Source organism: Corapipo altera, unplaced genomic scaffold, assembly GCF_003945725.1.
Source record: "Corapipo altera isolate COAL_440 unplaced genomic scaffold, ASM394572v1 1, whole genome shotgun sequence".
Lineage (NCBI taxonomy): Eukaryota > Metazoa > Chordata > Aves > Passeriformes > Pipridae > Corapipo > Corapipo altera.
Window position 1 is genome coordinate 17,248,207 of NW_020884873.1, and position 13,504 is coordinate 17,261,710.

The window sequence follows — 13,504 nt, forward strand, 5'->3', positions numbered from 1 at the left end:
ACCGCATCTTCACTATATTATAGAGAGAGCAAAAATGTATGAAAAAGATGTATGAAAATACATTTTGAATTTAAAACAAGATGATTTTTTTTAGAAAAAGAAATAAATGATTCATTTTTCCCAAGCATCATGTACCCAGCATTTATGGCATTCAGATATATTAACTGTCTAAAGAATCCATGCCATTAGATATCTTTCTGCATAAAGTAATAGAGATAGACTGTAAAAACTCCTGGGTGAATTAGCAACTTTTACTTTGTGCTTATGACTGTTTCTATACACTCCAAACCTTTGAAATCTGGCTCTTAGGGAGGTTGAGGTCTTAAGCAGGTGATGGTTTTTCTCTTGTGGCTCTGGCTTCTAGACTGGCACAGGAAAATGGGTTGTCATGGTTTTTCAAATCTCTTTCAAGACTCAGTGAAGAATATGGTCTCAGCCAGTGAGTTATACAAATGTCAGAAGTAGTTCAACCAACAGGTGATTCAGTTTCAAGTGACTTTCAGTTGGAGAGGATTATTGCAAGTTCCCCAGTTTTGTGTCCCACCATTCAACCAACTATATATTGTAGACACTTTTCTGAAGTAGTACCTGTACCTTGGTATACTGAGTTTCCCAGGCAGACCAAAACTGACATCTTTGAGTTCCATATGTGGTTTGAAATACCATATCCTTAACATTTGATCCAGTCAAATTAGTATTTGCTATTTACATTATTGAATAGATTGGCAGTATCTGCCTTAGGGTAGGCACTTCTGATGTCAGGCTTTTCTGATTTCTGCAGAACCAATGATTTCTAATGTTAACAAAAAATAAACACCTTGTACCTGATTTCCTTTCCTCGCCTTCTCTTTTACTGCACATGCTCCATCAGGGGATGATGATCTGGAGGCACTGAAAGCCAAGAACATCAAGCAGACGGAGCTGGTGGCTGATCTGCGTGAGGCCATTCTCCAGGTGGCACGGCACTTCCAGTGTGTGGATCCCAAGAACTGCAGCATTGTGAGTGGAAACAGCTGGATATGCACTGCTGTGTGATCCAGGCATGAGTGTTGAGTGTCCACCACAGGACAGGACTGTTCAAATGCTTATGAAATGTGGGCTTGAGAAGGAACATGCCAGGTGTAACGGGTAGAGGGTGAGGCTTGCTTAACCCATCCCTGGTGGAGGAAGGCTGTGCTGGGATGTTGTCTGCTGGCTAGGAGCAGGAAAAGGTGTGGGAACAGCGGCATGCAAACTTTGGCAGATCAGCTGGGAGTCACCTGTTGCTATTCATTCCTCTCTGCTCTCATCTACATGTGTGCTAGGATCTGACTCCAGACTACAGCATGGAGAGCCACCAGCGGGACCACGAGAACTACGTGGCCTGTTCTCGCAACCGACGCCGGCGAGCCAAGGCACTGCTGGACTTTGAGCGCCACGATGACGATGAGCTGGGCTTCCGCAAGAACGACATCATCACGGTGCGTCAGCCTATGAGACAGGGACCAGGGCAGGACCACGCAGACCCAGGTTGTTTGGGACACTGCGCTACCTCTTCTGCAGGGAAAGAAGGGAGGAGATAAGCTCAGAGCCCAGTTAGGAGCCCAAGAGAAGCAGCTGGTGTTTTGGGCTGCCTGGGGTGAGACAGTGTGTTCCTGTGAGTGTCGTGGGTCATTCTCACTGCAACCACAAAGTCCCTTTCCTGGCTGTCATAGAGCTGTGCAAAAGGCGAATTTGATCCAACACGAGTCCTGGTTTAACTGTGCACTGAGCTGTGGTAAGACTGTAAAAGCACCCATTTGCATTTTAGCTGTGAGTGTCCCATCTGAAATTGGGGAGAACAGGGGTAATGTGTTTGCAGTAGCTTTGTGCCTTTGAAGGCCCCAAGCCACATGAGAAGAGAGCGTTGAAAAAACAGTTGAGAAGAAAGCAGTTTGTCATTGTGGACACACAACTGGGCAGCTGTAGCCCTCCTGCCACTGCACTCCCTTCAACTGATGATTTCCTCTCCCTGTTTTTCAGATCATTTCCCAGAAGGATGAGCACTGTTGGGTGGGAGAGCTGAATGGACTGAGAGGTGAGAACAGGATGGGTTGCACTGGGGAGAGTGGGGCCTGGATGCAGAACATCCATTCGTCCGCAGCACCTGCTCTCATACATTTGCAGCAAAGGCTCTGTCAGGTACCCAGAGTATCTGCCAGGGACAGAAGAAATGCTAAAGCAGGGTATAAGAGCAGGGACCTGGTTACTTCTTGCAAACAGCAAGTTTAGGCTCCATTCTTCTGGCACAGGGTGTTTGGATGCATGTCATCACTGCTGCATGTAGACAGTGTCCTGTAATTGGTTTCCTCATGCAGTTGCCTTAAATATTGTATTTTGAGGCTGCTCGCTTCCTTCTTTGGGGTTGGGCCCTGTGAACTCTCAGCAATCCCTACAGAGAGCCCAGTGAGAGCTGAGAATAAATCAGTGTCTTTGTCAGGCTTATCTCTTTGTCCTCTCTTTGTAGGTTGGTTTCCTGCAAAATTTGTGGAAATCTTGGATGAGCGGAGTAAAGAGGTAATTAAAAAAAACCAGAACTACAAAAAACTCCCCACATTAAAATAGTTATGTTGTAACTGAAAAAAACACAGATGAAGGGAGCCATTCAGTTCCCTCCTTCAGTCTGTTTGCTCTTTCTGGCTATTGAGCACTTTGTGGTGTGATGGGGCAGGTTATTTTCCTAAGCCTGTTTGCTCAACTTCCTCGTGCTGACCAAGTGGAGAATGAAGGCCCCAGAGGGTGCCGGGGCAGCCAGTGTGGGATGCCTGGGGTTGCAAAGACCCTAGAGATGAAACCCAAGAAAGCTGAGAAAGCAGCAAGCAGGTAGGCAGGAAGATTCTGTAGGCAGTGTTTCTGTCTTCTCCCTGCTGCCTGTGTTCTTTTCCTCCTTTGAAGTTGTGCCTGTGCTCATGCTTTGTGGCCATGACAGTGAATTGTCCCCAAACAGCTGTGCCCAAGGGGGCATTCTTGTCTCAGTTCCTCTCACAGCTGGCAATGGTGAGATACCACCTATCTAGAACAGATACGTCAATATGTCCCCTAGGCTGAGGTAATGTGTAGGAGACAAACATCATCAGCTGTTGACCTTAGCAATTTTCAGAGGAAGTGGAGAAGGCCCTGTTCTCCCTCTTCTCCTCAGCATTTGGAATGTGAGGAAGAACTCAAAGGCTGACCTGAAGCCCCACTTGCTTCCTCCCCCCGTCTCTCAGGGCTGGTTCCTTGGATGCAGATCACCTCTCTGTGTATGAACATGCTCTGTACTGCTGAGCATTTCTCCTCCTAACTGTGGAAACAGAGAGGATCCCACTCATAGGATTGTTAACACAATATCCCCCCTGACCTGGAAATTCCTATCTGTCCCTATTTGTCTTGACATTTAGCAGCTTACAGAGTCTCAGAGACCCTCAGTGCAAGTCCCTCTCTGTACCTTAGCTCAGTCAGTGTCACACCAAACCACAGAAGTTCCAACATCCTGAACACTACCACGATGGTGCTGGGGTCACCTGTGTGGTCTCCTGGGGACCACCAAAGCACAAAGGTCCTGGTGTCCCAGCAGATCTCCAAGCAGCAGCACAGAACATGGTGCCTTATGCAAGCACATAAGGGGTAAAGGAGGTGGGGGCTGGCTGGCACCTGGGAGTGGAATTGATCTGTGCAGTGAAGGTGTAGGTGAATGGACCACCTCCATGCTGTGCCCCCTCACCAGTATGCTGAGAGCTGGCTCTTCATGTTCCTCAGTACTCCATTGCTGGAGATGACTCAGTCACGGAAGGAGTGACTGACTTGGTGCGAGGAACGCTTTGTCCAGCCTTGAAGTCCATATTTGAACATGGATTGAAGAAGCCGTCTCTGCTGGGAGGGCCCTGCCACCCTTGGCTGTTCATTGAAGAGGTGAGATGTCCCAGTTTCCTTTGTGGGGCAGTGTTGCCAGAGGGCTGGGGTGAGGGGATTGTGTGCTGACTGTCCCTCTGCTCCTCTAGGCTGCAAGCCGGGAAGTGGAACGGGACTTTGACTCTGTGTATTCTCGCCTTGTGCTCTGCAAGACTTACAGGTAAGGCCACTTCAGTCACACCGAGTGGATGGGTCTGTGCCCTGCCGCTGCCTGCTCATCAGACTGATGCTGCTCTGCACCTTGGGAAGGGTCATGGTCTGCCTCATCCTCCTGCGGTTGTGGTTGTGCCTGTGCTGCCTTGGGGCCAGCAGTGGCTCTTGTTCCCTTCCCTGAGCTCCTGTGTTTGCATCTGGATCTGTATCTTGCTCCCTCGTGGCTGCAGGGACCCTGTGGGGTCAGCAGTAGCAAGAAAGCTGTTTTGGTATGAAGCAGGAAAGGCCTGTCTGTGCCCAGGGTGGTTCTGGGGTTAGCTAAGTCTCTGCTGTGATCTTTACAGGCTTGATGAAGATGGCAAAGTCCTCACTCCAGAGGAGCTGCTTTACCGGGTGAGTGCTGCCCCGAACCCACTCAGCCCAGCTAATACTTGCAGGAAATTTCCTGTGGAGGCTGCTGGGGGGAGATGCTCAAGAATCTCACAGGCCTTCTCAGCTCCTCTGGTGGTAGCAGGTGGCACTGGTGAGGGTGGGAGCTCCAGAGAGGGCAGTGTATGGCTGTGTTGCTGAAATGGCCACATCTTCCCTCCCTGCAGGCAGTTCAGGCTGTGAACATGACACACGATGCTGCACATGCACAGATGGACGTGAAGCTTCGTTCTCTCATCTGTGTTGGACTCAAGTGAGTCATCTGGCCATTGTGGGTGCAAGGAGCTTGGGAAGGGACACAATGGGCTTAAGGGCAGCAGTGGTTTCCATCCACCTTTGGCCACAGTGTCATTTTCCCCCCTCTCACTGCAACCACTGAGTGGGACTTGCTCCTTATTCACTGTGCTGGCCTGAATTCTAACTAGAAGTAGCTCCTTTTGCATGGAGTGGCTCACACAAGTTTACTGGGTTATCCTGTTCCCACTGGTGACAGGACTGGGGTCAAGGCTTGGGATGAAAATAGACAATCCCAGAGGGATGCGGGTTCTTTCCCTGGTTTCAGCCAAGTAACATGCCTCTACCCCATTGCTGCAGTGAGCAGGTGCTGCATTTGTGGCTGGAGGTGCTGTGCTCAAGCCTGCAGACCGTGGAGAAGTGGTTCCATCCCTGGTCATTCCTGCGCAGTCCCGGCTGGGTGCAGATCAAATGTGAGCTGAGGTAAGTGTCCCTATGGGCAGGGTCTGGAATGGATTTCCTTCTCTGCAGGAGGTGGCCCTTGCTGTAGCTAGGTTTGGGCCCTCTCCAGTGTGTCACAGCATGGGCTGCCCAGAAATTTCCTACTGTGTGCTGAGGCAGCAGCAGCAGCTCTCTAGATGGTTTAAGGTACTGTACCTGCCTGATCCAAGAGCAGAGCTTGGCTGCCGGGGATCTGTTGTGACAAGCATGTAGCCTTTGGCTGGCAGTAACCTCCTGCTGTGTCCTGCAACTGCTCTGATGGAGAGACTGCCTTTTCCACCCTATGTCCTCTGCCAGCCACCCTAAGTCCAAGCAGGGAACAAGGAATGTGCTAGGGAGACAGTTGGACTGTCAGGGGCTGGAAGCAGCTTTAGTGTCTGAGCTCACACAAAGCACATCACTTGGAGCCCAGGGCACACATCCGTGGGTGTGCTCCTGGTCTTCCTGCATTCTGCAAAGCCAGGTGAAGTCCCAGGGAGCTGCCATCACCACTGCTCCAGCCTGGCTGCTGCTGCCATTCTGGGAGAACTGGCTTTTGTCTGCACCACCAAGTTGCCTTTGGACCCAGTGGGAGCATCTTTATCCAGAGCAGGCCTGTGTGTACATACCACAGGGTTCTCCTTGCACTGCTGCTGAATGGGAGGGGGCTCTCCACCTCTGTGCTGCATGTCCTGTGGCTGCTTTCTCACAGCATGGGGGCAGTGCCAGTTCAGCACAGCCAAAGGACTGAGTGGGACTGGTTCATGTCTTATGCCGTACTTGGCCAAGCCAGCCAGGGAGCTCCCTGTTCCCACTCCTTGCAGCACTTCTGCATGGGAGTCAGGACGCTTCTCTTACTCCAGGGAGAGAGAGGCAGGGCTGCAGAAACTCTGAGGTGCTGCTGGCAGGGATCTGTTTTCTGGAGAGTGAACCTTCAACCCCCATTGCTAGCTGCATGCAGCCCTTAGCCAGGCGTGTCTGCAGTGCCCCAGAGCCCAGGGCTTCCCCTGCCTCCCTGTGCTGCTGTACCAGGTTCTGTAGGGGCTGCACTTGAGTCACATCTTCAAGCTTCTCTTCCCAGCCTGGGCCTGGCAAGATGTGAAGCCCAGCAATGGGTAAACAGGGAATGAGTGACTGCTGCTGTCTTTTCAACACTATCCAACAAGGAATTTCATCCTTGTAAGCTTAGTAGCATGCCGGGACAAGCTGAAGAGACAGTGCATTGGTGTGCCTGGGGCAGCAGTCGTGGGCACAGGCTGGGAGTGTGATCTGGGTGGGTGGGTATGTTTTACCATAGCTCTCTTCCATTTCCGTTGCAGGGTCCTCTGCAAATTTGCCTTCAGCCTCTCTCAGGACTGGGAGCTACCAATAAAGAGGGAGGTAAGTAGGTGGCATCTCATTCTCTCACTCAGCCAGGAGCTTTGCTTACTGCCTCCCTCTCCCAGCTTTGTCCTCCAGCCCATCCTCTGCCTCCTCTTGAGCCAGCACCAGAGGCTGTGGATGGGGCTGCTTGCCACTGCCCAGCTGGGGCAGAGGGAAATGGCAGGCCCCCCCTTCCCTGGTGCTCTCCAAACCGCAGGGCCTCTCCCTGTTTCAGCTGTGCAGAGGTGGGAAGTGCAAAGGCTGCTCTATATGGGTGCTGGAGATCTCTGTGTGCTTAGGCTCTGCCTGCAGACACGACCCTCCCTTTTCTGGGTGTGGTGCACTCACCCAGGTCTCTGTTGTCCTGCAGGAGAAGGAGAAGAAGCCACTGAAGGAAGGGGTGCAGGACATGCTTGTGAAGCACCATCTCTTCAGCTGGGACATAGATGGGTGACCCCCACCCCACCCCATCCTGGGAAACCTTCTCAATTGCACACACTTCTCTCCCCCACCCCTGTCATGTCTCACCCCTTGCCCTCCCCCACCCCACACACTTGTATCTGTGACAAAATCCCCCTCGGGGGGGGGGCTGCCAGACCACCTGGGACAGATGGCAGCAGCGCCAAGAGGCCAAGCTGCCAACCCAAGGGAGGTGATGGTCGAGGGTAGTGCTGCAAAGGGACAAGTGTGTTCTGGCTACAAAAACCAAGTGCCCCGCTCCCAGCTTTCTGCATCTCTGCTATCCCCATCTTCTGCTTGCCTCAGCCCTGCCTCCCCACCAGAGCCTGGGGGAACGGCCTGGCCAGAGCACCTCGCGCCCCATGGACCAGCAGCTGCGTGGCTGTGTGAGCGTGGCTGTGGCTGTGGGGACAGCCCTTGCAGGGTGGCTTTGATGTGTGAAAGCTGGAGACGTTGGCACTGCAGGTGCATGTGGAGTTGGGCTGATGAGAGACTCATTGCTGTAGAGGAGCAGGGAGAACACATCCCCTCCCCATGCCAGCCAAGGGCTCCCCTCTGTGGGGGGGACACTTGGACAAGTTCCTTTGGCCTGGAGCCAGGGCTGAGAAGGGGGAACTGCCATCAGCATCATCCCACCTCCCCAGCACTGCTGTGGGGTGTTGACAAGAGTTGCCCAAGTTTACCAGCCTGTTACCACTGTAACAGCCTTAGGGGATGGTCCTTGTCTCCTCTGGGAGCAGACAAAAACCACCTCTCCCCTAAACAAGTGTTTCATGCTGTCATTTTAGTCTCTAGATGATTTTTACTGTTAACCAAAAAGCTGTAAATTTACTCCAGGAATGTGTATATTTTGGCACTGTTGTAGCTCAGGACAAGGTTTAAGTTGGAGCTGGCTCAGGGAGACTTAACTCATCCTCCTTGCCCTGCAGTGGCAGTGGGGACATGGGTCAGGAGTGGAGAATTGCTGCTTTGTGGTGGTGGCTCTGGATATGGAGTCTGTGACTTTCTACTGAAAGCGCTTGTCTGTGAGCACAAACTACTCATGGGATGACACTAGATTCTTACTTTCCTTTATTTGGTGGGTTTGTAAATAAAAACTGCATCTTGGAAGAGTGCTGGGCTTTGTTGTATTTTTTGACAGGGCCAGTACTCAAGTTTTTAATTTCTGCCATTTGACAATGGTGACCCCGTTTCTGCGCTGGCTTCTGCCAGCATCAAGCTGAGGTCTCTGCTCAATCTGTGCTGGTACCGAGGGAGCTCTTTGTATCAGAGCAGCCCATGAGGTCAGGCAGCAGCCAGGGCAGAGGCAGTTCTGCTGCCAGCAGTGGCAGCCCTGCCTTGGGTCTGCACCACCAGCCCTCCCTGAAGTGCAGCCCTGCAGCAGAGCCCCAGAAAAGCAAGAAAGACTGAAAACTAGGTGTTGTAGGGACACTGCAGGAGGAGGGCTCTTAGGAAAGGGAGTGGGGCTGGCAGAAAGCAGGGCTGGGTAGGGGAGACAGCAGTGTTGTCTGTACAGGTGTCTCCAGAAAAAGCAGGTGAAGTCTTATCTGCAAAGTGGGACAGTAACAGGGCACAGGCCCTTGGGAGAACTCTGTCGAGAAGCCCAAGCTTTTGGGAGGGTGGAAGTTGCAGAGTCAGTACTGATGTCAAAGTGAGTCTTTTCATTTGGCATGTGGCTGTGGAAGAGGCAGTGTCACCTCACCACCAGCTGGAGTCCAGACCAGCCTGCTGGGCTGGGGGAGGCTGTAAAAGCTGTCCCTGTTCTAGTGTAAGACCTACTTCTGCTTGCAGGGTAGGGAATTTCCATACACTGAGGGAATCTCCCTGCAGCTGAGAAGGATGAGGCACCACTACTTAAGCTGCTTTTTTCACATTTGAGAAAGACCCAGAGGGATAACCCACCCTTAGCTGGAAAAGGCAGAGTGGCCCCAAGGCCTCCCACCAGCATAGCAGAGAAGTTTTTGAGCACGTGGCTGTTTGGAATTTTTTTAATAAAATGGATTTTTTTTTTTTTCAAATATTTGTAACTGAAAAAATAATTCAATTTAAAGATCGATTCTCTCCCCCATTAACTTGTCACTTTTATCCTTTTCCAGTTGAAAACTTGCTCTGGATCTGATGCCCCAACACCATCCAGTTCTGATGGTGCTGATCACCCCTCGCCGTTTGCTGCATAGTGGAAGAGGGAGAGTGCGTGCTAGTCAAATACACATTACAAACAAGTAGTGGTTACAGCAGAAAGATTCAGGATTACATTCAAGGTAGAGGCAGAACATCAGACTTCGTTTTTCCCAATGGGTGCAAAAATGTATGTCCAGGGGAATACCTCTTCTGACAAAGAACTATTGAACTATTATTCAAACAAATAATAGTAAGAAAGCAGAGAACTGGGCATGCCTGCTTGGGGCACTGCTTGGGGAAAAGACTTTCTACCATTTCCTGGGCTGAGGCACCATCTTCCCCTCTGCCCACAGGCACAGGGTTATCACTTGCTCTCCTGGCAGAAGCCCCGTGCGGAGAGGCTCTGGCAGGTCAGCTGGATTCCTCCAGAGATGAGGTCACGGTTCTGTATCGTCTGGGCTCCTTGAGGTTCTTCAGCCCATCGGCCAATCCAAATGTGTTGGGCAAAGTCAGGCTCACTAATTTCCTACAGTTTCACACCTGCAGGACAGGTGGATGGGTAAAGGTGAAAGGGAGCACCCGTATGCTCAGTCTTTCACCAGCAACCCCAGGGGAGAGGTAAATTGGTAACAGGCCAGGACTGCAGCTGGAGCACTCCTACCTTCCTCTAGGAGCTCACTGCACTTTGATAATTTCATCCTTTATTTACTGGTTGCAGCTTTGTAATTATTTGTATGAAGGACATCACACAGCTGTTTTTTGTGAGGGCTACTGCAACTGGGGGCTAAAAGAACCTGATGTTGCTTGAGAGTTTGAGAAACAGGCAGCCTCACTTTTTCCCCTTAGCATTTCAGAGATCCTCCCAACCTCACCCATAGCCTTCCTAAGAAACCCCTTGCCTCCTGCACCCACCTGGTCCCACAGCTGGGCAGCAACCCTCGGGGGGAGCTGGTGGGAGCTCTGCAAGGCAATTCTAATGTACTCACTGCTCCCAGCCAGCACCAGGGCTGCACCAGGAGAGAATTTCGGGAGGGCTCAGGGGAGTGAAGGGGTGCCCACCAGTCTCTGTTATTCTGACTTTTAGGATGTGATGCTGTAGCTTGAGCAACAGAAAGCCTAGGGGGAAGGGGGACAGTGTCCTCCCCAGCCCAGACACTGAGGGAGGCAGATAAGAGGCTCTGACTTGCTTACAACTCAGGGAGGGGGGAGGAGAGGAGAGAGAAAGGGGCAGAAAGGAAGGAAGCTGCCAGCAGGCTCCCCCTGCAAATGATTAAGAAAGTGGTTCCCCATGCAGTTAACAAGCAAATAGGGCTCAGGAAAGCAGGAGTTTCTCCCAGCTCAAACAGACATGACTACAGCCAGCTGCCAGTTTAATGGCTGAGGGAGAGCACATCATGCAGGGCTGGCATTCACCCGCTCCTCCATGGAGCAGAAGTACCAACACTCCTGTGGCCCAGCCTCCTCCTGAGAAGAGGCCCATGTACCAAAGGTGCAGGGGAGCAGCATAGCTGCTCACAGCTACCCCTCCCCAGCAGGAAGCATTGCAGCCCAGTGCAAGAGAAAGATGGGACAGCATCCTCAAGCAGATATTGAGGATGGTGGCTGATCCTTTCATTGCCTGAGCAGGGTCAGTACCTCGGTGTGTATGATTTCAGAAGCTATGGCTTCCCCCACCTCACTGAGCCAGAGCAGCCTGGACCCAGCTTAGTGCCAAAGCTGGGACAGCTGTGCAGCGAGGTGGCTGCATGGGGCCACCTAAGCCATGTCCCACCTGCTCAGGAATTTAAAAGTAACAGGAGTAACAGCACAAGAGTGAGCCACAGGCCTGGGTTTCCAAGACAGAACCCCGCACAAGGAATAGTATCATCATGGCTCTGGGGGGCTTGTCCATGAACTCCTCATTCAGGAGTTACCCCAAGGCACCAGCCCGGGGCCCTGCAGGGACACAGGGCACCAGCTCACACTAAGCTGCCATTTACTTTTGCCTTTTTTTACCCCATGGGACAGGAGGAAAGGAAGAGCAGAGGTCAGCTGTCCAGTACTTGCTTTTAGGCCTGCACTTCTCCCCAGAAAGGGGCCCTCACAGTTGCACTACTGAGCCAGGACCTGTGCCATGCCATACAACCCCCCTTTTGCAGTGCCACTTCCCCTTTCTCATCTACTGGGTCTGACATCTATCCCCAGCTGCTTCTATCCCCTGGGGCACCTGCTACAGTGAGGTACCAACACAGCAAAGGCAGGAGAACAGATTGCACGTGGCCCCCAATGATATGTTGCTTATTGCCAGCTGTGCCCCTTACCAGCTCCCCAGGGCACGCAGGCGCTTTCTTGTCCCTACCCCTGCCACAGCCTGGGGATGTCACAAGTGCTGTGGAAGCTGGGGGCAATGGGGTGTGACTGACAGCGGTTTTAAAATACAAAGACCTCATTTTAGCACCTTAAAAATCTGTTTTGCAGCCCAAGGTGAATGAAGCAAGCAGGCAGTCAGGCCTCTGCAAAGCTCAGCAATATTTGGGAAACCAGCTTAGACATTACCAGGTTGGTGGGTCACCCTGGTTCCCTTTGGCTACATTTAGAAAAGGTGCCTGTTCTGCCCAGCTCCTCACAGCCCTGTGGCAGATCAGACCCTCCTCTGACAGACAGCAGGTGGTGCAGAGGGCAGCCACTCCAGACCCCCAGCGAGCTCTCCTGCTTTTGTGTCCTGTTCCAGAGGTAGAATCCCTTTCCTCAGCCGTTAAGATCAACCGTTAAGACCAACCGTGCTGGGGCAGCACAACCCCCTTTACCTGCCAATCCCAGAAAGGTGCAGAGTGCTGCTTCTGGAAACAGCTCAGGCCCAGCTCTGTCCCACGTGAGGGAACTCATTCCTGGCTGCAATGCACTGCCATCACTGCTCCTGCCTGGAGGAGGAGGGGCTGCCAGCTCTGCTCTCACCTGGGCTGGGTCAGGCTGCATGGAGTGGGCAGGAGGCCGCCAGCCCCACAGCTCCTGCACCTTCTTCCCCCTGCAGCAGCAGTTCTCCCTGCCCTGGCCTGGCCCACTGCCAGCTTCGTGCAGGAAGGACACTGTTAGGGGAAGAGTACAAATACTGGGACCTTGTTTCTTTTTTTTGGTTGACTGGCCTCTTCCCCCTGCATGCCTGTGCCCTCCCACTCCCATTCCCTTCAGTCTCTGCTCACAGAATTACAAGCAAGAATCCCAGTGCAGCTGCAGATCGTGTCCATCAAGGAAGTCTGTGGAAAAGAGGCTGGGAGCTGCAGTGCTCAGAGGAGCCAGGCTCATGACAGGCCCCCCTGGCAGCTCCAGCCAGTCCATGCTGTCCAAGTTAGCCTCAGCCAGATCCAGGGTTATGCTCCCAGATGGCTCGTGAGCAAAGTGCAATTCCGAGGTGTCCATAGGTGAAGGCGGGTGGTCCAGGATGGCCGAGCTGCTCAGCATCTCACTGTGGAGGTCATCAATCAGGGACAGGGGCTCCGGCCCATCGTGGCCTGCTGTCAGCAGTGGAAGGCCGGTGCTGCTCTCCAGGAAGTCCTCCAGCCGGCCCACGGGCACCGGCTGCCCCAAGGACACTGGCACCGCCAGCTCTGAGGAATGGTGGCTGCTGGGCGGTGGGGAGCAGGCCACAGGTGGTTCTTTCCCAGCTGGGGACGACTGATCCTTGAAGTCAGCAGAAATCTCTGTACAGGGAACAACCAGGCAGGCCAGGTGAGGAAAAGCCTGGCTGAACATCAGAAGGATCCCTCCCACCCACCAGGGCCACAGGAGCCTCCTGAGACTGAGCCATCACTGACCACCAGCTGGATAAGGAAACTCATCCTGTGCTTGCCTTGCTACAGGTAGTTTTCAGCCCACCTCTGAGGAATTCAATCTCAGTCCAGTATCTCAGAAGCCATGTGCCCAGATCTGATGCAGCAGAGCCACTGAGAATCACAGTCATACCAATGTCTGACTGGCATCTCAGTGCCTTAATGACTACTGCCCATGCTAAAGGCACTGCAAGGGACAGTGGAGAAAAGACTGCGGCCATGACAGACTCTCCCCTCAGTGCTCTACAATCCCCAGACTCAGACCCAGAGACTATGGGAAATGCTGGCTTTGTCTCCTTACCTCCACTTTCGATGAGGATATCAAACAGGTCGTCCATCTGCTGGCTGGAACAGCCGTTCTCCTGAGGAGAGTGAATGCAGGATTAGCTTCCTATTTACCAGGGGAGTTTCCACCTCCAGCAACACTCTTGGCTGCTGGTTCTCCTCCCTCACTCCAGGGATGGGGCTGTTATCTACCAAGAATGAGCACACAAAGCATGGCACCAGCGTCCTCCATAACCCCAGGCTTTTACTGGCTGGGAAAGTATGAT

General features: G+C 52.6%; 2 protein-coding genes across 4 annotated transcripts in view; one reads left to right on the forward strand and one right to left on the reverse strand.

The window, feature by feature from the left end:
* The window catches only part of SGSM3 (small G protein signaling modulator 3), a 29,037-nt gene extending 20,899 nt beyond the window's left edge, over window positions 1–8,138 (forward strand). For all 3 annotated transcript variants that reach the window (XM_027654358.1, XM_027654378.1, XM_027654369.1), the window contains 11 exons: window positions 872–999; window positions 1,305–1,460; window positions 2,002–2,056; window positions 2,486–2,535; window positions 3,757–3,909; window positions 3,999–4,069; window positions 4,407–4,455; window positions 4,659–4,744; window positions 5,086–5,208; window positions 6,525–6,585; window positions 6,938–8,138. In XM_027654358.1, coding sequence (XP_027510159.1) covers window positions 872–999; window positions 1,305–1,460; window positions 2,002–2,056; window positions 2,486–2,535; window positions 3,757–3,909; window positions 3,999–4,069; window positions 4,407–4,455; window positions 4,659–4,744; window positions 5,086–5,208; window positions 6,525–6,585; window positions 6,938–7,021 — 1,016 coding nt within the window. In that variant the 3' untranslated portion in view covers window positions 7,022–8,138. The remainder of the gene's footprint in view (window positions 1–871; window positions 1,000–1,304; window positions 1,461–2,001; window positions 2,057–2,485; window positions 2,536–3,756; window positions 3,910–3,998; window positions 4,070–4,406; window positions 4,456–4,658; window positions 4,745–5,085; window positions 5,209–6,524; window positions 6,586–6,937) is intronic.
* Window positions 8,139–8,998: 860 nt separating this feature from the next.
* MRTFA (myocardin related transcription factor A) overlaps window positions 8,999–13,504 on the reverse strand; it is a 48,859-nt gene continuing 44,353 nt past the window's right edge. Inside the window, exons 13-14 of the mRNA XM_027654345.1 lie at window positions 13,255–13,315; window positions 8,999–12,824 (exon numbers count right to left, since the gene is read on the reverse strand). Of these exons, the coding sequence (XP_027510146.1) occupies window positions 12,331–12,824; window positions 13,255–13,315 (555 nt within the window). The 3' untranslated portion in view covers window positions 8,999–12,330. The remainder of the gene's footprint in view (window positions 12,825–13,254; window positions 13,316–13,504) is intronic.